Source organism: Lontra canadensis, unplaced genomic scaffold (assembly GCF_010015895.1).
Source record: "Lontra canadensis isolate GAN:19392208 unplaced genomic scaffold, GSC_riverotter_1.0 scaffold15, whole genome shotgun sequence".
Taxonomy (NCBI): domain Eukaryota; kingdom Metazoa; phylum Chordata; class Mammalia; order Carnivora; family Mustelidae; genus Lontra; species Lontra canadensis.
Genome location: NW_022631009.1, coordinates 2,334,757 through 2,359,877, shown reverse-complemented (window position 1 = coordinate 2,359,877; position 25,121 = coordinate 2,334,757). Strand labels below are relative to the sequence as shown.

The following is a 25,121-nucleotide window of genomic DNA, read 5'->3' as shown; positions in this document are numbered from 1 at the left end:
AGCCCGCAAATGAGAGATCCAGCCTATGGAACGAAAAGCATGCTTGCCACAAGTGCTGGGGGCACCCGGGGGTAGGGGCGGGGGGGGTGGTGCGGAATATCTACTCCCGGGGGAGCCTTTTCCATACCTTATCTGCAAGCCAGCCAAGATGTCTGATCTCTCGGCTCCCAGCAATGCCCGTTTTCCCCAGCTGCTCTCTGACCTCCGCGATCACTTGGGTTAGCAGGTCACTAACATTGGAATGGATGGCACTGAACCAGGCCTGGGCGGTGGCTGAGTCCTTGCTCCTTAGGATCACCGTGTGCTTTGCATCTGGAGAGTGGATTTCAAGCTGCCTAGAGAAGCAGAGAGAGAAGGGTTAGAATGCTCCCTAGTAGGTCATGCTTTGTCAAGTCCTGGGACACGAAGATGAATTAAATTCTCTGCTCTCGCTTTTGGACTTTGCCAGCTTTACCTGGTTTATCTGAATGCTCCCCTCATTCATTCATTCATTCACTTATTTGTTCATCCACAAACATCCACTGAGAGCTAAGGCATTGGTCTAGATACTGGGGACACAGTTATTCAAGCCCCAGATCAGCTGAATTAAGGATGTCTGGTTTTCCTGTTATTCAGCTGACTGGCTTATCCACAGTATCATTTCAAGACTTCCAAACTTTGAGCTGATACTAATTTGCTTTACCTCTCAATCCACAGAGGATTTTAAGAATGTACTCACATGCTTGCTCCTAACACAGAAGAGGACTGGAAATAGCTAGCTCATGCTTCATCCTACTGCTCAGAGGTAACTGTGAATATTTAAGAACCAAAGATGACCACACTTTGCATTCCTTCAGAATCCTGTCTGTGGCACATTTCCTACCATTTAATCCTTGGGCATGTGTAATGAAGAAATGAATTGGCCTAGGAAGGGGTAACTTTACAGTGGGGGAGAGAGGTGTACTAAGGGCTCTCTTTAAGGCAGAATAAGAAAGGAAAGAAAGAGGGCGCCTGGGTGGCTCAGTGGGTTAAAGCCTCTGCCTTAGGCTCAGGTCATGATCTCAGGGTCCTGGGATCGAGTCCCACATCAGGCCCTCTGCTCAGCAGGGAGCCTGCTTCCTTCTCTCTCTTTCTGCCTACCTCTCTGCCTACTTGTGATCTCTCTCTCTGTCAAATAAATAAAGAAAATCTTTAAAAAAAAAATGAAGAGGGGCGCCTGGGTGGCTCAGTGGGTTAAAGCCTCTGCCTTCGGCTCAGGTCATGATCCCAGGGTCCTGGGATCGAGCCCCACATTGGGCTCTCTGCTCAGCAGGGAGCCTGCTTCCCTCTCTCTCTCTGCCTGCCTCTCTGCCTACTTGTGATCTGTCTGTCAAATAAATAAATAAAATCTTAAAAAAAAAAAATAAAGGAAAGAAAGAATAGAAGGCAAAAGTCAAACATCAAAGCTTACCCCGGAGGTCCACAGGGACCACCCAAGATACAAGTGAGATTTGCATACTGTGATTGCGGTAAAAGAAGGACCTTCTAGATAGATTTTTTTTTTAAGTACTCCTAGATTAACAAGCTGTTGCAAAAATAGTATATATGGACCGTATAATGGAACTCTCTGTCCATTATAACCTTCTCCCAGTTTTTCCCTCAGGTTATGGAATACAATATGGAAACTGACATTGGTACAACGTAGGTGTGTGGTTCTTGTGCCACTTTGTCTCCTGTGAATCACAACACTCAGAACACACGACTATTCCAATCCCACAAACCCTCCCTCCAACCACTCCTGATAGTTACGATGCTCCCCTCGCCACTGTCATCCCCAAATCCCCAGCAACCATTAACCTGTCCTTCACGCCTATACTTTTTACACAGCTAATTTGTATTGCAGGGAGAGAAAAAACCCCACATTTATTCATTCATGTATATATCCAAGTAAATATTTTTACATTGACGTTTGCATCAGAAAGAGAGGAACTGGGAAAATTCAAAACTGAAGAAAAATGATCCATTTGTTATTTCGTCCCTTATTATGCTACAATGTGTTGAATGTTTACTATTTACATATGGATCTCCTAATTTCTCTAGGACTGATAATTATTAGTCCAACTTAATAGAAAGAAAAAAATACAGTTTGGAGGGAGAGAGAAGTTACCCAAGACCACACAGTGATGTTAAGATTCAAATCTATGTTGTTTAGGCTCCAAATCCCAGGAATTTAGCTACTGTATTACAGTGTCTCTCCTTTAAAAGGGACAACATCCCATACGGGGGCACTCGTTTTCTTCCACAGCTGTCTGAAGTCTCATTCTCATGCTCAGTAGTGTCCTGAGTTTCAAAATAACAATTTGCAGATCCCCTGAAAATCAGAAGTCCCAACGTAACCTGGCCTCGTTAACATTCAAAACCAAACTTTTAGAGCAAGTAAACCTTTTTACCCACAAACTAAAATTGTAGAAAAGGAATGATTTAGAAAGTAGAATGTCTCTGGGGGGGGTTTAGCAAAAATTAGCATTTTTTTTTTTTTTGGTCAAAAATTTGCAAAACGAGGCTCCTCACAAAGACTCCAAAGGTTTTTGGCTTGTGTGTGTGTGTGTGTGTGTGTGTGTGTGTGTGTGATAAAACAGGGAATTCTTCAGGTGACAACTGTCCTCAGAAGAAAAAAATCTCATGCCTTTTGGGCACTTTTCAAAGAAACAGGAGGTAATTCGTGCTTGTAGTTCTCACTCTTCAATAAAGTTACATAGTCAAATACCAACCAGGGTTCTCAAAAAGCATTCATGTGCTTTTCTTTTTCTCTTTTTTCCTTATTTTAAAGATTTTTACAATTTTTTTTTCCAAGTAGACTCCCTGGCCAGCATAGAGCCCAAGGTGGGGCTCGAACTCACGACACTGAGATTAAGGCTTGAGCTGAGATCAAGAGTTGGACACCTCACTGACTGAGACACCCAGGCACCCCAATATTTTATTTGTAAGTCATCCCTACCCCCACATGGGGCTCAGACCCACAACCCCCAAGATTGAGAGTTGCCTGCTCCACTGACTGAACCAGTCAGGTGCCCCTCAGTGTGCTTTTCAATTTATTCTAACATGATCCGTTATTCTAGAAATTTAAAACCTGCAACTATTTCATTTACGATATTTTCTTTTGAAGATCCGGACTTGTTTTTAAACAAATGATGGTTTGGGAAGCCGCCACTCCCCAGATATCACACACACATACACAAATCATATTCCAGCAAGGAAAAAAGGAAACAAAGAACATCTTCGTTGGATTGCCAGCCTGCCCCCAGAGGAAAGCGGACTTGTAAACAAAGGTACAGGTTAATGATACAGAGACCTGTTTCTCCCAGGCCCTAACAGCATTTATCATCACTAATTTTTAAGTAAACTTTTCAAGGATAACCTGCAGACAGAAAAGTGTACAAATCGCAGTGCACAAATGTACTTCTGCAAAGGGAATACATTTGTGGAACCGCCACTCAGATCAAGGAATGGGACATGACACGCGGGGTCCCAGAAGTCCCCTTCGTGCCCCCTTTCCAGTTATTACCTCCCCGTCCCCAACCAAATCACCCCTATTTGGATTTCTATTACCAGAGATTACTTTTATCTCAGCCAAAATGTGTTTGTTTTTGTCTTCACTGGCTGCTGTTGCCTGAAATCCAGGGAGGATCTTGGACTATTTCTGGGGCAAACAGGTCCTGTGCTTTTAGTGGTGGTTCTCAAAGTGATGCCCACTGGCAGCAGCACCAACCAGGGAACTTCACTAGAAAAGCAAATTCTCGGATCTAACTCTGAAGCCACAGAATTAGGAATTCTGGGAGTGGGACCCAGGAATCACCCTCCAGGTAAGTTTGATGCAACTCAAGTTTGAGGGAGGTTGCTCTAGGAGTTCATAAGAATCCCTGAGCTTGGTTGGTTGCCAGGGTTCCCAGTGGCTGAAAGTGCACTGAGCTCCTCCAATCAGTCTTATAACCCCAAAGAAAGAACTCAGAGGACACAACAGAGCGGCCTGTGGCTTTTTATAGTTAAAAAAGGAAAACCAAAAAATATGACAGAAGTTCTCAATTCAAAGTGTTCTTCAGAAACCCCTGAATAGGTTTTTGCTTTTGTTTTGAATCACTTGACTAAATACAGATGCTTGGACCCCATTCCAGACCTACTGAGTAGGAATTTCCAGAGGTTGAGGCCTGGGTATTCACTTTAAGTGTTCCATAAATTAGGGGCGCCTGGGTGGCTTAGTCGGTTAAGCATCTGTTTTCAGTTCAGGTCATGATCTCAGGCCCCTGGGATAGAGCCCCTGGGATAGAGCCCCCGCATCGGGCTCCCTGCTCAGCAGGGAGTCTGCATCTCCCTCTCCCTCTGCCCATACCCCTTGCTTGTTCTCTTTCTCTCTCTCTCAAATAAATAAATAAATAAAATCTTTAAAATAAATAAATAAATGTTCCATGAATTCTATCAATTAAGGACCATGGCAGGCCTCTCTGAGCCCAAGTTCAAGTCCCCTGTAAAGCTGTGCCTATAGCTGACTGTTACCAGAAGGCTTCTGGGCAGGCAGTGTATCAGTTATCCACTGCTGAGTAACAGCCTCCCCCTGAATTTAGTGGCCGATAGCTGCAAAACATTTATTATTTCAGTTTCTGTGGCACATGAACTGGAGAGTGGCTCAGTTGGGTGGTTCTGGTTCAAGGACTCTTGTGAGTGTTGGGGCAGTGTCAGCTGCAGCTTCAGGCATCTGAAGCGTTGCCTGGGACTCTACTTCTTAGATGGTGCATTCATTTGGCTGTTGGGAGGAGGCCTCAGTTCCCTGCAATGTGGGCTCTTCCAGAGGTCACTGAATTTCTTCATGACGTAGTAGCTGGTTTCCCCCGGAGAGCAAGAAGGAGTTGCTCTTCTTCTTTTTTTTTTTGACCTGGTCTCAAATACACACACTTTGGCCTAATTTGTCACTGAAGCTCCCTTTACCAAAATGTGATCCCGTGCAGTGCACGTTTTAGAGCATGAAGAGCTAGAGAAAGAAAGTCCGTAATTCCATTCCCGGGCAGGCAGTGTCATCCTTCCTTCTTCGCCAGCCTACTTTCTCACTTTAAGGCGCACGTGCCAGATGGAAGCTGTGAAGCACGTGGGGTTTGGGGTCAGGCTGGCTCTAAAATTTGTTGGCTTGTGAGGCATCACGCAAGTCACTTAACCTCCCTAAACCTCAATTTCCTTATCTGTAAAATGGCTCAGTAAGCTTGCCTCTTAAGATTTCTGGAGAGACCAAACGAGATAACACGTACAGGAGCTGTCACAATGCCAAGCTGGTCTTGATGGGTTCTGGTTTGCAATGGATAGTCTTCCCAAATGTGTGCAACACAATGAGAGGGGCCCCTCATGGCAGGGAGAGTCCTCCAGGGTGGGCTTTGGTTCAACTCTTTCCCCAAGTCCAGTGTGGACTCGAAGGAAAATCCAGATGCAGGAAAAACAAAAAAGTAAATAAGGACTATTTCTAACATCCTGGAATGGAAAAGGAAGGGTAACTTTGGGGAGAGGCATGAGTGTCTTCTGCAAGATCTTGGATGATTTGGGGGAAACTTGAGAATCCATCCCCTGTTATCCCCTTTACCTCTGTTCTACCTAAAAGAGCCCCATGAGACCCACGTTCAGGATGTTGATAGGAATTAGGGCCAGCACTGGAGCTACAAGAATCTTCTAAGGCTCCTTTGTTTTCTCAATGGCTGAACTAACCAGCAACCGTGAGGGTGAAAGGAGATGGGGAATTGTTTCTTCCTGAAATTATTTTGCTGATAACATATAAAAAAGAACCATTTTCATATATTTCACATAACCCATTTTTTAAAAGCAATTTCAACTCCAGTAAGTACTTTGTCCATCTGTAAATGTATGGAAGGAGATAAAGATGAAGAAATGAAGTAGAAATCCAGGAGGTGAGGCATGCGGAGAGGAAACAAAGGGAAATAAGAAAAGCCCTAGGGTGGAAATGCTACTGTGGCTGGGTAGCTGATGTCATTAAAGTCAGGGGACCCCAAATGCATGAGACAATGGAAGCAAAGAAAGCACAGGGCAGGGGTGTCTGGGGGTGCTCAGTGAGACAGGCAGACCAACTCTTGATTTTAGCTCAAGCCATGATCTCTGAATTGTGAGTTCAAGAGCTCCACACGGGGCTGTGTGTTGAGCGTGGAGTTTGCTTAAGATGTTCTCTACCCCCTTCCCTCCGCCCCACCTCTCTTCAAAAAATAATAATAATAAATAAAATAAAATCTTAAAAAAAAAAAGCACAGGGCAGAACAGTGAGAGTAGTGTCCTATCACTGAGGTCAAACTGATCTTTATAAATGCTTGTAAATGTGGACACTATGCTGGGAAATGTATCCAGGAGGGTTCAACGAGGAGGGAAATTGGGTGAAAAGAAGACAAGATTAGAAAGGAGACTTTGCTGTCTCATATTCTGGCTTCTGAATTTTGTCCCACATATCCATTGTGTATTGTATTGTACTGTATTGGGATGGCGGAGGAGGAGGAGGAGGAGGAAGAGCAGGAGGACCGGGCTGTAGGTTACAACAACCTTATCTCAAATCCAAGCTCCGTCACTTGTGAGTGACACGATCACATCTGTGATTCTGTCTACCCAGTTTCCATTCCCCTCTCTGGCAAAAGGCTTTACCCCCATTCTTAGCCTCAGTGGTTTGGGGGCTCAATGGTTTGAGTGTTGTAGGTGTGATCTAATTTGCCTCGTGGAGATCTGGCCCAGGATTTTTGTAGGAGTTAACTGCCAAGGAGGTGTTTTTTCCTTATCACACTACTGTGGGGTCAGAGAAAATCATGGATCTACTGAAGACCATCTTGCCATCAGGAGGGGAGGGTCCACCTGCAAACGAAGCCAACACTGAGGAAAACAAAGCTGAGATGTCTGGATCCAGCCATACCTGACACACAATATATCCTTGTACTTTACTCTTATGTTCCCCTTTTTGCATAAACCTATTTGAATTGGGTTGTCAAATACAACTACAAGTCCTGACTCAGTGACCACAAATAGGTCACATAATTTCTATGAGACTCGAGTTTCTTTATCCCCTGTACAACGGGGGCGGGATGGTGATGATGATGATGATGATGATGAAGTGATAATGACGATAATAACAGAAGTGATAATAATAAAACCTTCATGAGGTTACTAGAGCATCAAATGAGATAATAATTGTGAAAGTGCTTTGCGACTTGTAAATCCTGACATTAGCAGGTGCCATGTAAGCTTTTGGCATTTTAAGACTCTTCTGTTGGCCCAGTAGCTGGGAAAAGGCACTATATTAGTGAAGACAATGCTTTTGAACTGTTGGCCCATATGAGCAAGTTAGTCCTTTCCTAGCTACACCATTAACAAAGAGACAAGGCATGCATATTGAAACAAAATCCAAGTAAATCTCTTGAGTTACAAAATGGAGCTGGAAACATGCGGTGATTTCTTAATACATGTACACAAAGATATGCTGTGTCTATACATGAGTTTTCAAGAGAACTCGCGGTGTTTATAGCATGTGTTGGGTGTCCCTATCCCCAAGAAGCTCACCATGTATGTAGCAGGATGAATAGCATCATTCCAAATTCATGACTGCCCAGAACCTCAGAATGTGACTGGTTTGGAAACAGAATCTTGGCGAAGTAATTAAAGCAAGGATGGTGATGAGATTCTTATCTCACTCATCTACCCATTGAATTAGAGTGGGTCCTAAATCCAAGGACGTGTCATTGTAAGAGACAGAAAAGACATGGAGACACAGAGAAGAAGGCGATGTGAAGATGGCCACGGAGCCTGGAGGGATGTGTCCACAGTCAACAACTGCCAAAGACCAGCAAGTACCGGAAGCTAGGACAGAGGCATGGGATGGTCTCTCCCTCAAAGCTTCTGGAGGGAACAGCCCCGCCAACTCCTTGATTTCACACGTCCAGCCTCCAAAACGGAGAGAGAGTACATTTCTGTTGTTTTAAGCTTCCCAGTGAGTGCCCACTTTGTCACGGTGGTCTTAGAAAACTCATACGTGGTGTAACCATCTTTTTGCGCATAGTTGAATGGGAACTGCGTTAATGTGTGAAATACGGAGGTGTTGAAAGTTAACTCCTTACTTACTTTCTCCTTGGCAAAAGCAAAAACAAAAACAAACAAAAAAAAAAACACTAAAAAAATACCCTTACCCCCACCAACATTCAATTCTACAACCAGAAAGAAAAAGGAAACCCTCCTGAAAGGAGGGACATAGTCACCCCTGCTCAGTAAATCAGAGTGCCTTCTACTTCCCTCGTGGCATTAAAAAAATAAAATAAAAAAAAATCTAGACAACCTCCTTGCAAGCTGATGAGTCCTACATTTCTGGAGCCGGGAAAGAGGAGGGAGGGAGCACCTCAAGGAGCAATAAAGTTAGGACAGTTGATGGGAGCTATTTTCAGCAGGACAGTCTTCTACGGCTCCTGTTTTGTTCCCCAGTTGAACTGACCACTGCTTGATGAATTGTATTTATCTGTAGTTCAGCGATAAAGTTCTTTTCATTCCCTGCTGAATAGAAATATTTAGGGCAATGCCACAGCTGTGTTTATTCTCACACGCCACCACAGTTATGTAAATACTGCCTATGGAACTATTTCTGATAAAGGCCCATACCAACCCCGAGGAATTACACGCTCACTCGAGATGTCTGCCAAGATGAGCAGTTTCGATCCAGCTTGGCACAGCCTGTGAATGATATCACAGCTTCTCAGAGATCATTTGGCAAACCTCGCAATAAAAGAGTAATTTTCTTACCCTCTTCCTCTTTTAAAGGCTCCCGCTGAGACAAATAACATTTCCCAGAATTCTCTGCTCCCCTGTTCAGAAACAGGAGGCTGCCACGTAAAACTTGAAGCCTCCCAACACAAAATTGATGAGTAAAACCTGCAGCCTGGCAACGAAGGCTTCACGTGACCTTTCCCCTCCAATGGGAGGCCGGAGAAAACACAGATGAAGGTAGTTCTGAAGAGAGGGCCTGCGGGCTTGCTGCCACCACTGGGAACGGAGGGGAATTCAAACCACGTGGTTCCTGGTCATTATGGTTGCTCCCAGCTCCATGAATCTGTGATTCCCAAGGCTGATACAAAAGATTTCCTCACAGACAAATATATGGCACGCCATGAATACTGGCTATCTCTAGATAGTTGAATTTTGAGGTATTTTTATTTCCATCTTTCTGCTTTTCCTGCATTTCTAAATTTTTTGCAATATAATCAGACAGATAAGAGGAAAAAAGTTTAAGAAAAGGAATGTTGGCATACCTTTTTCACTAGGAAGAATATCTTTAGGTGAACAAGAAAACACTACAGAAAAAGTTAGAAAAAAATTAGAATCTTTTCTTAAATCCTCAAATTGGTTGTTAACTAAAAAGACTTCAAAAGAAAGAGATAAGAGATCTATATTTACAATATTCATAATGAGGAGCAGAACCTGTCCTGTGGGGATGAAAACTCCATCACCACCAAGTGAAAGGATGTTCACTTTCCTCATTTTGTCCCTTCCACCAGCCTGTGAGATGAATGGTATTAGTGTGTCAACTTTACAGATGAGAAGATGGCCCCACAGGGGGACTAACTTTTTCAATCTTCCTGTAAGTAAGAGGAAAAGCTGGAACTGAATCCCTAGCATGTGACTACACAGCCTGTGTCTTAATCATGAGCTCCATTGAGCAAGGTGTTTGCAAAATGTGGTTTGTTCTTATGAGAGTAGAGAACATTTCTTCTCCTCTTGGTTGCTGCTCAGTATCTTTCAGACACCCTTCCTGTGTATTTGGAAAATTTTCAAAATTATGAGTTGTGCTTCCCCATGCTAGAAGCCAGAATTCGAGTTCCCCATCTTTCCTGCTGGTTGGGCTCAGAGCCCCTCACCCAAAATGGCAAGGAGGCACCATGAGAAAGTGGTTGTGTATGGAAGACATCTTTGGCAAATATGGCGGCGGTGGCATCCAGCTCTAACTGGCAGCAGCCACAGATCTTCGCCAGTTCCGAGATGTTACTGGTGCAAGCTGAGGCAGTTGCCTAACTGTGGCATGGTTGTTAGATGGAAGCAGCAGTGGGATTTCTTCTAGAATGGCATTCACAATGCAAATGGGCATTGAGCTTAGCCTGCCTCTCTGAACTCTTTGGGAAATAGGTGACCACTCTCATATCCTCAGCCAGAGTTGATTCTATTGCCTGACACTACAATCCCCTGCTAAGAATGCAGATTTCAGAATCTCGTTGCCATGATGGGGGCTACTGAGATCACCTAAGGAATATGTCAAGTGTGAGCAGTGAATAGAAAAGGAGCCAGAAAAGGTGTTTTGCTATTTTTCACAAAATCCCATTTCAAAAACAGGTCATGCATGATGTAGTATTCTGCTAGGCTCAGAGGGAACCTGACGGTATCTCTCATGTTGGGTAGCTTTCAGTTTTTCGGTAACACATAAATTTACAAAATATGTGAAGAATTTCAGCACTTCGACTTTCCTAGGGGAATGATATCATTATCAAAGTTTTAGGAGACGAGTCAGCTAATGGCAAACTACAGAAACATTTTGTTTTTCCACTACTGACTTCATCTGTACCTCACAGAATATTCTGTGATTTGACCTTGCTCAACTGATTTTTTTTTAAGCCATTTAAATATACAATGTGCTATGCAGGTCAAATAAATTTATATTCTTCTCTAGATTCTTAATATCCTACACTGACAGCATAAATAGTCCATCCCAGAGTCCGGTCCAGAGCAAAGCATTTGCAGTCTGAACATCTATTTTTGCTTCTTTCAAATTAGATTATTTGGGGTCGGAGTTAGCAAATAAAAATATAGGATGCCCAGTTAAATTTGAATTGCAAGTAAATAACGAACAGTTTTTAGTGTTAAGTATGTCTTGTGCCATATGTAGTGGTAGAAGCGGTATAAAGCACAGGGATTAAAAAGTGCATAGAAAATAAAACTGATAATCTTCACGATGGATTAGCTCTGAGGGATGGGGAAGAGGGAAGTGTCAAGGAGTTTTCCAGCTTAGCTGAATGAAGGACAGTGTCTGTCTGTTACTAAGATTAAAAATTGAAAATGGTTCAGATTGGGCAAAAAACACGAGTTTGGGTAAATTTCTCCATCTTCACTTAGGTATCTTGTAATAACCTCAAACTTGTAATGTAAACATAGACCAGCTATGCCCCAAGGGTCTGTCTCTTCTATGTTTATTTTATTTTCATGGAATCAACATCTTCCCAATAATCCAGGTTGGATGACCCAATCATTCTTGATGTCTCCTATCCTCTTCTCCCAGGATCCATTCAGTCTCCAAGTTTTATCAATATCATACTTGTGGTATCTCCCTTTCAAAAGAGATGGCTACACTGTAAATTAGCAAGTTTTCACAGCAGAGCTAGGGTAAGCGCTTGTCTAGGATGGGATGTAAGGTTTACTTTGTAGGCCAGCTTTCATCAAACGGTAACAGTTGCCTGAAATGATATTAGAGAGCCTGAGGTCTCATTCTAGACTCAACAAGAAAAAGGAGCATCATCATATACTGACATGTGCCATGGACATGGGAGTGGGGACTGGCAGCACTCATGTTGTCTACTTGATATTTCCAGAAAGTGTTTTGAACTGTAGCTCTCACATGTAGTTCCCCACTACCCCAAGCTAGGAGAGAGTCGTGGCTTGCCATCATCCAACAGTTTCTCTTTCAAGGCTTATCCCTTTAGAGTTTATCTCTCCCTCCAAACCATAAATTCTCTGAAGGTATGATATGATTTATGTTAATATCCTCCTGTTGCCTGACACACAGAGGGGCATAACCCATAAGTTTCTTCCTTTCTTTCTTTCTTTTCTCTTTCTTTCTTTCTTTTTTTTCCTTTCTCTATTTATTTATTTATTTATTTATTTATTTATTTTTTAAATTTTATTTTTTATAAACATATATTTTTTTCCCCAGGGGTACAGGTCTGTGAATTGCCAGGTTTACACACTTCACCGCACTCACCATAGCACATACCCTCCCCAATGTCCATAACCCCACCCCCCTCTCCCAACCCCCCTCCCCCCAGCAACCCTCAGTTTGTTTTGTGAGATTAAGAGTCACTTATGGTTTATCTCCCTCCCAATCCCATCTTGCTTCATTTACTCTTCTCCTACCCCCTTAACCCCTCATGTTGCATCTCCTCTCCCTCATATCAGGGAGATCATATGATAGTTGTCTTTCTCCGATTGACTTATTTCGCTAAGCATGATACCCTAGTTCCAACCACGTCGTCACAAATGGCAAGATTTCATTTCTTATAAGAATAAATATTGTGAAAATGTCTATGCTACCTAAAGCAATCTACACATTTAATGCAATTCCTATCAAAGTACCATCCATTTTTTTCAAAGAAATGGAACAAATAATCCTAAAATTTATATGGAACCAGAAAAGCCCGCGAATAGCCAAAGGAATATTGAAAAAGAAGGCCAAAGTTGGTGGCATCACAATTCCGGACTTCAAGCTCTATTTATTTATTTTTTAATCCATAAGTTTCTCCTGGGCTAAGTGAACGGATGGCTCTATTACTAAAAGTCTGTCCAGACTTGATGGTGGCTCCCTTTCAAACTTTTTTTTTTAAGATAGATAGATGATAGATTCATTCATTCATTCATTTATTTATTTATTTATTTATTTATTTGACAGACGGAGATCACAAGTAGGCAGAGCAGTAGGCAGAGAGAGAGGGAAGCAGGCTCCCCACTGAGCAGAGAGCCCAATGCGGGGCTGGATCCCAGCACTCTGAGATCATGACCTCAGCTGAAGGCAGAGGCTTTAACCCACTGAGCCACCCAGGCGTCCCCCGCCGACCAACTTCTTGTTAAGGTTCTACAACCACCTCCCTTTACATTGTGTTTTTGCCTTACTACATGTGAACTCTTTCAGTCTTGAATAATGAAATTTAATTCTATGGTACAAAGTGCTTCAGTTTTAAATCACAAGATTTATTTACTAGAGTTAAGTAAGTAAAGTCAAACATGTTTTAATGTCCCGGAAGGGTAGTTTCTACAGATGATGTGCAACAGTGAATTCTGAAGCATTTGGTTAATTTCCCGTTACCTTGTTTATCAGACAATTTGTCATACATAATTTTCTTGGGCTAAAGTAATCGATTTGTGATCTTGCCAGCCTTACCAGGTTGGATGTAAAAGCAGACAGGTTTGCAACTGTGTAAATCAGGGTCAAAAGATGACACAAAATTAACGCAACAAGGAATACTTCTATCTGAGAGGTAAGAACAGGAGTGGATGCCCTTTAAGTCATTTCTGTGGGATGCATGGACAAAATTACAAGACGGTTTGTCATTCGTTAATCAATTATTTTCAGTGCCTGGCACCTAGCCGTGGAACGAGGAACACGAGGGGAAGGGAAGTGAACACAGATATGGTTTCTGTGGTTCCTGAGATTCTAGTCTAGCAATCTTGGACAAGCACACATTTAAGTTTTCAAATAACATGAAAAATTCCTACCATGAGAGAATAATTTGTATCTGTTTTAGGAACAATCTTTCATTCAGTTCTTAATAAACTAAGCAGTAATTCACCACCGTGATGTCCACAGCTGCTTATACATAGTAATAGTACTTCACCAAAGCCAAAATATCACTCATCCGTTCTGTTTTAATTTCTACTAAGTCTTTCTATTTAAGGGGGGAGGAGAAGAAAAGGGGAGAAGGACAAAAGCACTGTATCTCCAGTGCCCCTATACAGAGAAAGATGTCACTGGTGGAAGGCCATGAAGCTGTTACTATCTTTCCACAAGGATTCTTAGTAGCCACCACTCAGCAGAGAAGAGGGCCCCAAGAGAAGGGAAAAGATGAGGGAAAAGTTGGATGAGATGAGAAGGATCTGAAAAGGATCTACACCACCCAAAGGGACTAGAATAGCCACGGAATTGGGGTTTGGAAAAGTGGAAAGGACCATGGGCAATTTTAGTTAGCAAGGGAGCACTAGAGGAAGAGGAGAAGCAGAAACCAAAATGAGCCAGTTAAATGGATCAACGAAGGAATCATCAAAGACCGAATTAGTAATCCCGAAAGAATTCAAAGGTCATTTAACCCAACCACTAATTTCAAAGGTGAAAAATCTCCAGGAGGAGAAGTAATTTATTTATCTGTGGTTACACCGGCAGGCAGTAGAATTACTGAACCTGGAATCCAGAATTCCTAACAACGATGTTTATTCAAGATCAGGATGGGCACAGAGAGCTCACGTGCTGGAGACCACCTAACCTTTCTTTACAGTCTTCCAGAGGGCTGGCCCTGAATTTGGGGCCAATACCTCTTTCTGCATTTGAAACAGTCACTGTAATACTTTGTAGGTATTTCACTGTCAAAGTATTTATAGAAATGACAGCTTTATAATTATTTTCTCTGTGAAGTCTTTGCTCAAAGACATGTTCACCTCTTCTGTAGATAGCAATAATCATTTCATTACTTGAAGGATTTAAACAAGCACAAACAAATCAGCTACCCACAAAATTGCTATGTTAAAAAAAAATCTGTATCTGAACTATCTAGACAAGTTTTAAATTGTCATGCAATTCTGTACTGGTTGCAAGAGAGGGTGAAAATCAGAATATTGCTAATGATCATCCCAAGTTTCAAAAGGTCACGCTACATGAAATTCAATCTTCTTCATTCTTACAGTAAATGCCACGGTGCCAAAGAAGTTGGGAAGAGAGTCAATCTCTCTGTGAAGGAGCAAAGCTGTGGGTTAGGTTTGTTTAATTTTGTTTTTACTTCATTAGTTTTTTTTTTTCCTTAAAGAAAATATGTGTTAAGACAGTAGAACAGAAAAGTTATTACCCATGAAGGAAATTTACTTAAAGCTTCTACTTCTTGACATGGAGGTACATGGGGAGGAAGAAAGGGGGGGGGCGCACGCCATGGAGGGGAGAGGAGAGTGCCCTGATTCTATGGTTGCTACCTGGAACAGATGAGCTCCTGGGCTACTCAGATGCCTGCCTCTGCCTATAGCATTCCAAGTATGTGTTCCCTCCAGGTGTGCAAGGCAACTGATTGAACTTTCTATTTTTGGTTTTGTACCCCTGGGTAATCTGCATGAGAGCTGCTTATCAATTAGCCTGGACTGATCTTATATATATATATATTTCAAGATTTCAATATATCCCCTCAAAAAAAAAAAAAACTAAAAGAAACAAGATACTTACGTGGGGCAAGTACCGATAACCTTAATCACATCTGAATTACTCATTCAAAAATATTTATTGAACGCTTACTCTCGGCCGGGCAGTCTGCTAGGTGCTAGGGACACTGAGTCCAACAACATAGCCAAGGCCTTTAAGGAGCTTATTGTCCATGGGGCGGAAGGGATGTGCTAGCAGACAAGAACCCAGTGATCACCCTTCAGGAGAGGCCACGTAGGACAGTGGTTAGAAAGTCATTAATGGAGTCAGTTGGCCTTGCTCTGTGCACTGCCTATGAGCTGAGCATCCTTGAGTGAAGACCTCAACCTCTCTGCATCCTAGTTTCTTCATCTACAAACAGGAGTGGGCTGAGTTCTAAACAAATACAACCCCTGGAACAGTGACGATCTTAAAGCTTAATTATTTTGAACATTTTTTATTTAAATTCAATCTAGTTATCATATAGTGTATTATTAGTTTTGGGGTAGAAATGAGTGATTCAACAGTTGCATACAACACCCAGTGCTCATTACATCAAGTGCCCTCCTTAACGCCCACCACCCAGTTACTTCATCCCCCACCCACCTCCCCTCCAACAAATTTCAGTTTGTTTTCTAGAGTTATGAGTTTCTTATGGCTTGCCTCCTTCTCTGTTTTTATCTTGTTCTATTTTTCTTTCCTTTTGAAGGAAGGGGATAAATTGGCTAAATCAAAAAGGAGGAGTAGCCAAGGGGAGTATCCCACTGAGAGGGGCAGCCAAGCAAAGGACAGAAGGGGAAAAGTGCATTGTACATTATGGAAACTGTGTATAGTACTTTAAAGGCTCAGACAAAATTTAGGGGAGAGGTAGGCAAGGAAGTGGGAATAGAAACAGGGTGAGTCCAGAGAGGACACACTGACAGAATTTCATTTAAGCAAGGGACGTGATCAAGCTGTATTTTAGTGAGATCATGCTGGGAAGATGGGATTGGAGGGGACAGAGACTGGAGGCATGGAGACTTGCTAGGACATCTTTGAAGGGAAAGGGGTGGCAGCAGTAGAAATGCAAAGGAAAGACCACTTTAGATATTAAAGGTTAAACTATAGCAGAGTAAGAAGAGCATTTTATTCTATTCTATTGTGATCATCTGATTTACGAATACTTTGATATACTTAATACAAAGACTGAATTAATTAATACTGAATCTTATCTTTGTATCTTTGGGAAAACGTTTCCTCCAAATATTGAATTCAAAAATACCCAGGCATGGATGCAGGAGTCTGCGAGGCATGGGAGGAGGCCGTGGGATACAAAGATAAGTTGGATGGAATCCAAGCCATTTATAGCCTAGTGAGGGGAATGGTACCAAAATAATTATAATACAGGGCACAACAGGTGTGCCATTAAGGAAACACACAGTATCCAAGGGAGGCATGTTGTAGAGTAAGGATCAGGAAATAGCTCAGGAAGAGAAAGGCATTTGAGATGGGGCTCTCGTATAAGAGGATTTTGACAGGTGGGGAAGAAAGGGGGGGCATTCCGGTTTGTGGGGACCACCCATGACCAGGGACAGAGATGCTAAGGGTATTTAAGAATAGCAAATAGCCCAGTTTTTCTGGAAAACTATCTCTATAACTGCACTGATTTTTTTTTTTTTAACAGTGTTGCTGAGATCTAACTGACATACAATGAAATGTACTTTCAGTAGCAGTAGATTTAGATATATGCACACCTGCCATGTTGAGTTTGCTTCCCTCCACTTCTCTTACAGCTCAGTTTGCATGATCTAGAATTTCAATAAACGGAATCATTTAGTGTATATTCCTTTTTCATACATAGTATAATTATTCTGAGATTCATAAATGTTGTAGCATGTATCAGGAGTTCATTCCCTTTTGTGACCAAGTAGTAACCAATGTATGATACATCCCTGTTGATTTCTCCATGCACTTCTGGATAGACATGTGGGTTCCTCCTAGTTTTAGGTTATTACAAATAATGGTGCTGGAACATATGTGTTTTTTATGGACACATGCTTTCATTTCTCTTGGGTAAACAGCTAGGAGTAGAATCACTGATTCATACTGTAGGTAGGTGTGTGTTTAAAATTTTAAGGAATTACACAACTGTGTATCAAAGTGGTTGTAACAGGATGTCTGGAAGGCTCAGTCAGTTAGGTGGCCGGCCCTTGATTTCAGCTAAGGTCATGGCCTTGGGGTCGTGGGATCCAGCCTCATGGTGGGCTCCAGGCTCAGCTAGAATCTGCTTGAGAGTCATTCTTTCCCTCTTCCTCTGCACCTCCCCCCTCATGCTTTCACTCTTTCTCTCTCAAATGACTAGTAAAATCTTTTTTTTTTTTAAAGTGGTTGTACAATTTTTCATTCCCATTTAGTAGTGGATGGAGGTTCTAATTCTTCCACATCCTTGTCAACACTTGATATGATCAGTGTTTTTAATTTTAGCTAAATTAAACTGTGTCATGGTATCACACTGTGGTTTTACTTTACGTGTCTGTAATGACTGACGATGTGTATCTTTTCTTGTGCTTATTTCCTATTCAGCTATCTTCTGTGGTGAACAATATCTTCTCCCAGGCTGTAGCCTGGGAGAACTTATTCTTAAGAATAAGTTTTAATTTTCATGCAATCTAATTTATCAACATTTCTTTATGGATTGTGATTTAGATGACATACAGAATTCTGACTGATCCAAATCCACAAAAGCTTTCTCTTATGTCTTCTTCTAGAAGTTTTATAGTTTTAGGTTTTACATTTAAATTGATGACGCGTTTAAACTAGTTTTTGTATAGGGTATAAGGCAGGGATTGGAAGTTCATTTTTTTTGGGGGGGGGCATCTGAATACGCCATTTTTGCCACACCACTCACAAAAAAGACTACTCTTCTGGTACTGAATTGCCTCTGTACTTCTCTTGAAAAATCAGTTGTGCACCTATGCAGGAGTCTTTTCCCAGACTCCGTATTACATTTCATCAACCAATTATCTATTCAACGTCAGTATCCCACTTTTTTGATGACTGTAAACTTTATAAAAACTCTTGAATGATATGGTGCGAATCATCCAACTTTGTTTTCTTCAAAGCTCTTTGGCTATTTCTGTATGCATATTCTATTTGCATTTCCATATGAATTTTTTTTTTAAAGATTTTATTTATTTATTTGTCAGAGAGAGAGGGAGAGAGAGCGAGCACAGGCAGACAGAATGGCAGGCAGAGGCAGAGGGAGAAGCAGGCTCCCCGCCAAGCAAGGAGCCCGATGCGGGACTCAATCCCAGGATGCTGGGATCATGACCTGAGCCGAAGGCAGCTGCTTAACCAACTGAGCCACCCAGGCGTCCCTCCATATGAATTTTTTAATCGATTTTCCAATTTCTGTTGAAAAACTCGTAGTGATTTTGACAATGCCCCCACAGACCAATGAGGGGAGAGCTGTCTTCTTAACGAGACAGTCGTTCTTTTCTGTAGGCCCATATTTCTATTTGCCATCATTTTCTTTCTGCCTGAAGGACTTTCTTTAGCTCCTGTTGCATATGCCTGCAGGTAACCAGTTCTTTCAGTTTTTGTATGTCAGGAGAAGTCTTTATTTCACCTTAATTTCGGAAAGGTATTTTCACTAGATATAGAATTCTAACTTGACAGTTTTTTTTTTCTTTTTTTCCAATACATGGAAAGATCTTGCTTGACTTTCTCATAGGCATTGCATGGAAAGATCTTGCTTGACTTTCTCACTGGCATTGCTTCTAAAGAGAAATAAACTGCTGTCTTGGTTGACTCATGCTGCTATCACAGGGTACGATGGACTGGGTGGCTTATAAACACGAATTTACTGCTCACAGTTCTGCATACTGGGAGGTCCAAGGTCAAGGATCCTGCAGATTCCATGTCTGGTGAGAAGACATGGTGGACGGGACCAGGAGTTTCTAGGATCTCTTTAAAAGGGCAGTAACCCCATCATGTGGGCTCCACCCTCACACCTGAACATTTACTGCTCACAGTTCTGCATACTGGGAGGTCCAAGGTCAAGGATCCTGCAGATTCCATGTCTGGTGAGAAGACATGGTGGAAGGGACCAGGAGTTTCTAGGATCTCTTTAAAAGGGCAGTAACCCCATCATGAGGGCTCCACCCTCACACCTGAACACCTCCCCTGAGGTCCCACCACCTAACACCATCACACTGAGGATTAGGTTCCAACAGGGAATTAGGGGCGGGGACACAAACATTCATCTAGAGCAGCTGCCCTTTCTTTGTTCCTTTTTTTGTAAAGTGTCTTTTTTTTGCTCAGCTTTTAAGTTTTTCATCACTGGTGTTGAGCAATTTGATAATAACGTGCCATGGTGTCACCTTATCCATGTTTCTTGTGTATAGAGTTTACTAAGCTTCGATGGATTTGTGGGTTTGTAGTTTTTATCAAATTGGGACAATTACCAGCCAGTTATCAGTTTTTCTTTGGAAGTTTTTCTTCCGCTGCCCACTTTGAGGAGCCAACCACAGGTATATTAGGCTGCTTGAATTTGCCCCATAGCTCACTGATTCTCTGTTCATGTCTTTATGTATTTTTTTTTAAGATTATTTATTTATTTGACAGAGAGAGAGACAGAGAACAGGAACACAAGCAGGGGGAGTGGGAGAGGGATAAGCAGGTTTCCTGCCGAGCAGGGAACTTGACATGGGGCTTGATCCCGGGACCCTGAGATCATGACCTGAGCTGTAGGCAGATGCTTAACGACTAAACTACCCAGGTTCCCCTCTGTGCATGTCTTCAAAAAATTATCTTCTCATGCTCACTTTGGCAGCACATATACTAAAAAATTATCTTCTCTGTTTCACTATGGACAGTTTCTGTTACTGGGTCTCTTCTGTTATTAATGTCATCCAATGTGTTTTTCATTTCATACAATGTAGTTTTCATCTCTAGGAGTTTGACTTGGATCTTTTTTGTATCTTTCAAGTCTTTGGCTTGCTTTTTGAAGGCCTGGAATACAGTTACATGAACTGTTTTAATGTCCTTGTTGGCTAATCCTAATATCTGGGTCACTTCTCGGTCAATTTCAATGGACTGGTTCTCGTCTTCATCAGGAAACATATTTTTCCTACTTCATTGCATGCCTGTTCATGTTTTAATAGATGCCAGACATTAAGAATCTTACCTTGTTGAGCACTGGTTATGTTTATAGTCCTAAAAATATTCTTGAGAGTTTTGTGTTTGTTTTGTTTTTTTTCCAGGACACAGTTAAGTTACTTGGAAACCATTTGATCTTTTCAGGTGTTGTTTGCAAGACTTGTTAGGCAGAACTGGGGTGGTGTTCCACCTAGAATGAATTCTGTCCCTCTGTGCATTCTGTACTCTGTGTACTCCTGTGAATCCTGACATCTTCCAGTCCCGCCTCAGGAAAGGCATTATTCCTGGCCTTACATGAGTGCTGAGCAATGTTACCTCTAATCCTTTGGGGGTAGCTTTCCCCTTGGTCTCTCGAAGTTTGCTCACATGCCTGGTGATCAGTACTCCACTCACCTTGAGGGGATCCTCTTTAAATCTCCAGATTCCTCTCTGTGCAGCTCTCTCCTCTCTACCACCTGTCTTGTGGGGGCTCGCTGTGCTGATCTTCCTGGACTCTCTCCTGTCTTCCCAACTCAGGGGGCCTTTTAAGCTCCACTGGGGTGCTCTGCCTGAAAACTCTCAAGGCAGAAAGCTAGGGTAATCTCAGGGACTGTCTTGTTTTCCCATCTCTCAGGAACCACTGCCTGAAATCCAAGGTCTCGAGCACACATTTCAGCTGTGTTTGGATGTTTCAGGTAGGAGGGAGGATAAATCAACTTCCTGTTACTCTGTCTTGCTCAGAGTGGAAGTCTTGTACCTTGCCCAACAATATAAGTCTTTAAGATAAAGTCTTTTCAGCATGATAGTCTTCATAATGAAGGCATTATGGCATTCACCATCACTGATGTATGAAGGGACAGATTAGACCATCGGCACTTCATGTCAGTTCAAAGGCATTTATTAGGTAGCTACTGTGTTATAAAGATGAACCCAACCAAAACAGGCTCTGCCTTTCTGGCCTCAGTTTCTAGATACAGCAAACAACTTTGGAAGGAACCAATTATAGGGCCTGTACATTATCCATGCTTTTAGCATTCCCTCTTTCTGAATGGCACCTACCAACACCATCGCTAATTATGCATAAAAGACAGCTGGAGGGAATAAGAAACTCGAGTCACAGCATTTTGCTAATTTTAAGCAGCCCTTAGGCTTAAACTTAGGGGCAGAAGTTGAAACTCTAGAGGGAAAGGCTTTATGCTGACGAGCTGTTGACTTCTCTAGTTCATGCTACTGTTTTCTGCTCCCGTAACCAGGACAGAAAGCTGGCTCTACTTCAGACAGGAGGAGATAAAGCTGTAAATGTCCCCCGCCCCCCACCCCCGGCTAAGGATCTGAGGGAACAAAACAGGCTGGGGTAAGGTACAAGGTTGAGGACATCGAGGAGCTGGATTACATAGAGCCATCTCCATGGTGCTTCCAATTTTGAGATGAGCATTTCATAAAAGTCATTCGAAGCAATATGTTGACCTTTCAGGAGTTGGAGCAGCTGACATTTTGCCTGGATCTCAGCCAGGGTGGGTGCTATTCTAAAGGAGAAATCAGTTATCCCATCTGCACTGAAGGAACTTTTCCTGATCATTTGTTAAAGCTTTATTTCCAAGGCACTGAGTGAATTTAATTTTCCCATCACTGTCCCCTCCTTAATAAATTCCTCACACCTGTGGATTCGCTAGGAAATTAAATTTCAGTTCTGGAAAACAAACCAGAAAAAAGGACATTTGACTAAAGGAGGAGAGATTAGTTTTGGGAGAGCCCAGTGATGGAGTCAAAATGAAAGTGCCTCTCAAACTGTAATGAGACGGATTATATTAAAATGCAGATTGTGGTTCAACAGGCCTGGAGTGGGGCCTGAAAGTCAGTGTTTCTCACAAGTCCTTATGTGATGCTTTGCTGCTGGTTGTCTCTGTAGCATGCTTTGAGTCGCAAGGAGCTGGAAGATACTGAGACCTCATTCGTGTTTCATTTTTCCACTAAGTCACTGTCATAACCTGGGAACCTTCTCCACTGAGCTTCAGTTTACTCTGATATAAACTGTTCTCGAAGGTTCCTTCTAGATCCTAAGAATGTATCGTGTTCCTGAAAGTACAGGTCTAGCTTCCCTGTACGTGTGAATGCTCGCATGCTCTTGGCAGATGTGCCTTGAGCACCTACTGTGTGTGTTAGGCCCTGAATAAGGTCCTGGCTAGTCACGTATGCACTAGATCAAACCCCTGCACTAAGAGATCAGTTCAGAGAGAGAAGCAAGCAATGAGAATGTGATGCCATGCATGATCTCAAGTTGTTTCAGCAATGGCTGTAAGAGGACACAGACGTCTGAGAATCTCGCTGTGTTCTGGAAAGCAGGTAGGAGGGGATGTCCATCCTACAGCAGTTCTCGGACTTTAGTGTGCATCAGAATCACCTGTGAGGCTTGTCGAACTACAGATTATTCAGTCCCACCCACAGACCTCTGAGAATTTGTATTTCTAACAAATTTCCAGTTGATGCCAATGCCTCCAGTCTGGCATCGCACTATGGGAAACACTGTTCTGGACTTCAACACACACCAACGAATGGAACAGGGTTTTTGATTTGGAATGTATGATTGCGAGGGGTCACAGCTCAGTAGAAGAAACAGGCTTTCCTTCCCTCACCGCATATGGAATGGTTAGGGTAACAGTGGGAGGGGTGGAGAGAGAGAGGGGCGTATAGTCATAGTACGATGCTGCATGAGCTCTGGAGTCAGAAAGGGCTGGGCTCAAATCCCAGTCCTGTCACTTTACTGCTTGGTCTCAGTATAGACAGCAAGCCCCGCCCTCGCCCGCCAAAAAAAAATGGATGGGGTTTCTCAGAATAACAACAGCAGTGATTCTGTCTGGGGGGAGGGAGCCAGAAAAGACTGCCCAGAGCAGGTAATACCTCTGTGATGATTTGAGGACGACTGGTAGCTTGAGAAATAATCTGTTAGGGGTTAGCAGGAAGGGAGGTAAGTAGATGGTTCTAAGAAGAAGGGTCACCACAGTATCAAATTACACAGTGCTCTAGTTGATAAGTACTTTCTGGTACGTGTGCATATATTATGGCCTTGTGAATAGAATCTAATTTAAGATTCCTTGAGAGAAACTAGGTCTTTAAAGGAGTCCTATGTACAATTCCTCTATGAAGTCAAAAGCAAGACAGGTTTTAGTGCTAAGTGAACAATGAACACAGGCTCAGAAGTGCCTCCTAGCAGTTAGTTCTGCCACATCTTCAGTTCATGTACGTGTGACCTTTCCATTTCTATCAACCTTAAAATGCACCTACCATTATTATTATGGCCATTCTACAGATAGGAAGACTGAGCCCCAAAAGGATTAGATAAAATGCCCAAGGTTATTAACTAGTAAATACTGGCTGAACCAGTATTTACTAGTGAATCAGGTCTACTGGATCAAGTTTTATGCTTTGGGATTTTTTTGCTTTTGTTTGATTATTTTAAAAGAGGATTTTCTATATGCTACCTAATGATTAGACACAATGAGAAAAATCTGTTAAAACTATAGATTTCAAAGCTCTTTCTATGGAGGTCCCCATTCTGTGGGTCTGAGATGGGGCCAGGAATCTATATTTTTTAAAATTTTTATAATTTTTTATTAACATATCATGTATTATTAGCCCCAGGAGGAATCTGTATTTTTTTAGAAGTTTTTTTTTAAGATTTTATTTATTTATTTGACAAACAAAGATCACAAGTAGGCAGAGAGGCAGGCAGAGAGAGAGGAGGAAGCAGGCTCCCTGACAAACAGAGAGCTCCATGCAGGGCTCGATCCCAGGACCCTGGGACCACAACCTGAGCTGAAGGCAGAGGCTTTAACCCACTGAGCCACCCAGGTGCCCCGGAATCTGTATTTTTAATCACTGACTGCCCCCACCCTTATCCTTGCCACTATATAAATTTGGGGAAATTTGAAAAGCATCATTACCTGTTGTAGTGGGTTGAATAATGTCCCCGCCCCAAAATTCATATCTACTAGGACCTCAAGGCGACCCCTTACTTGAAACTGGGTCCTTACAGATGTAATTAGTTAAGACAAGGTCATCAAGGATTAGGGTAGCCCTAAATCCAATGACTAGTATTCTTATATGAAAAGGATAGAGGGTGCCTGGATGGCTCAGTTAAGCATCTGACTATTGATTTTGGCTCATGTCATGATCTCAGGGGTTAAGAGATCGAGCCCCGTGTCATGCTCCATGCTGGGTGCGGAACCTGCTCAAGATTCTCTCTCTCCCTCTGCCCCTCCCTCCCCATTCATGCCTGCATGTTCTCTCTCTCTCTCTCTCTCTCTCTCAAAACAAAAGAAAAAAAAAAAGAGGATACAGAGATACACACAAAGGCAAGGTTAGTAAAGACATACAGAGATTGGAGTGCTGCGACCAGCTCTAAGTCAAGGAATGCCAAGGATTGCTGGGAGCCACCAGAAGTGTGAGAAGCAAGGAAGGATTCCTCCCTAGATCCTTTGGGAAGAGCAGATTAAATCTCTCCAGAAATCTGAGAGAGTAAACTTCTGTTGTTTTAAGACTTTCAGGTTTTAGTAATTTCTTATTACAGGCCTAGGAAACAAATATATTTGCCTCTGGAAATTTCAGGGAAGTAATTGTCTTAAATTAACATTCTGACATGTAACTCTGGTAACAGTGGTTGCTTCTTGGGAGGAGAACCGGGTGGCATGGACAGAGGAATTAAAGGTTATTTTTCTCTGAGTGTCCTTTTGTGCACAGTAAACTGCATGTATGTATTAACTATTGAAAAAATAAAAGAACAAATAAAGAAATCATTAACGATTTTAAAGTGACGCCCTAGAGCAACACACTTGGGACCAGAGCCATGAAG

At 42.3% G+C, this 25,121-nt stretch overlaps 1 protein-coding gene across 1 annotated transcript in view; it reads right to left on the bottom strand.

Annotated features, from left to right (window-relative positions):
• Window positions 1-25,121, bottom strand: part of SNTB1 (syntrophin beta 1) — a 227,327-nt gene that overhangs the window by 85,100 nt on the left and 117,106 nt on the right. The window contains exon 3 of the mRNA XM_032858409.1: window positions 128-335. Coding sequence (XP_032714300.1) covers window positions 128-335 — 208 coding nt within the window. The remainder of the gene's footprint in view (window positions 1-127; window positions 336-25,121) is intronic.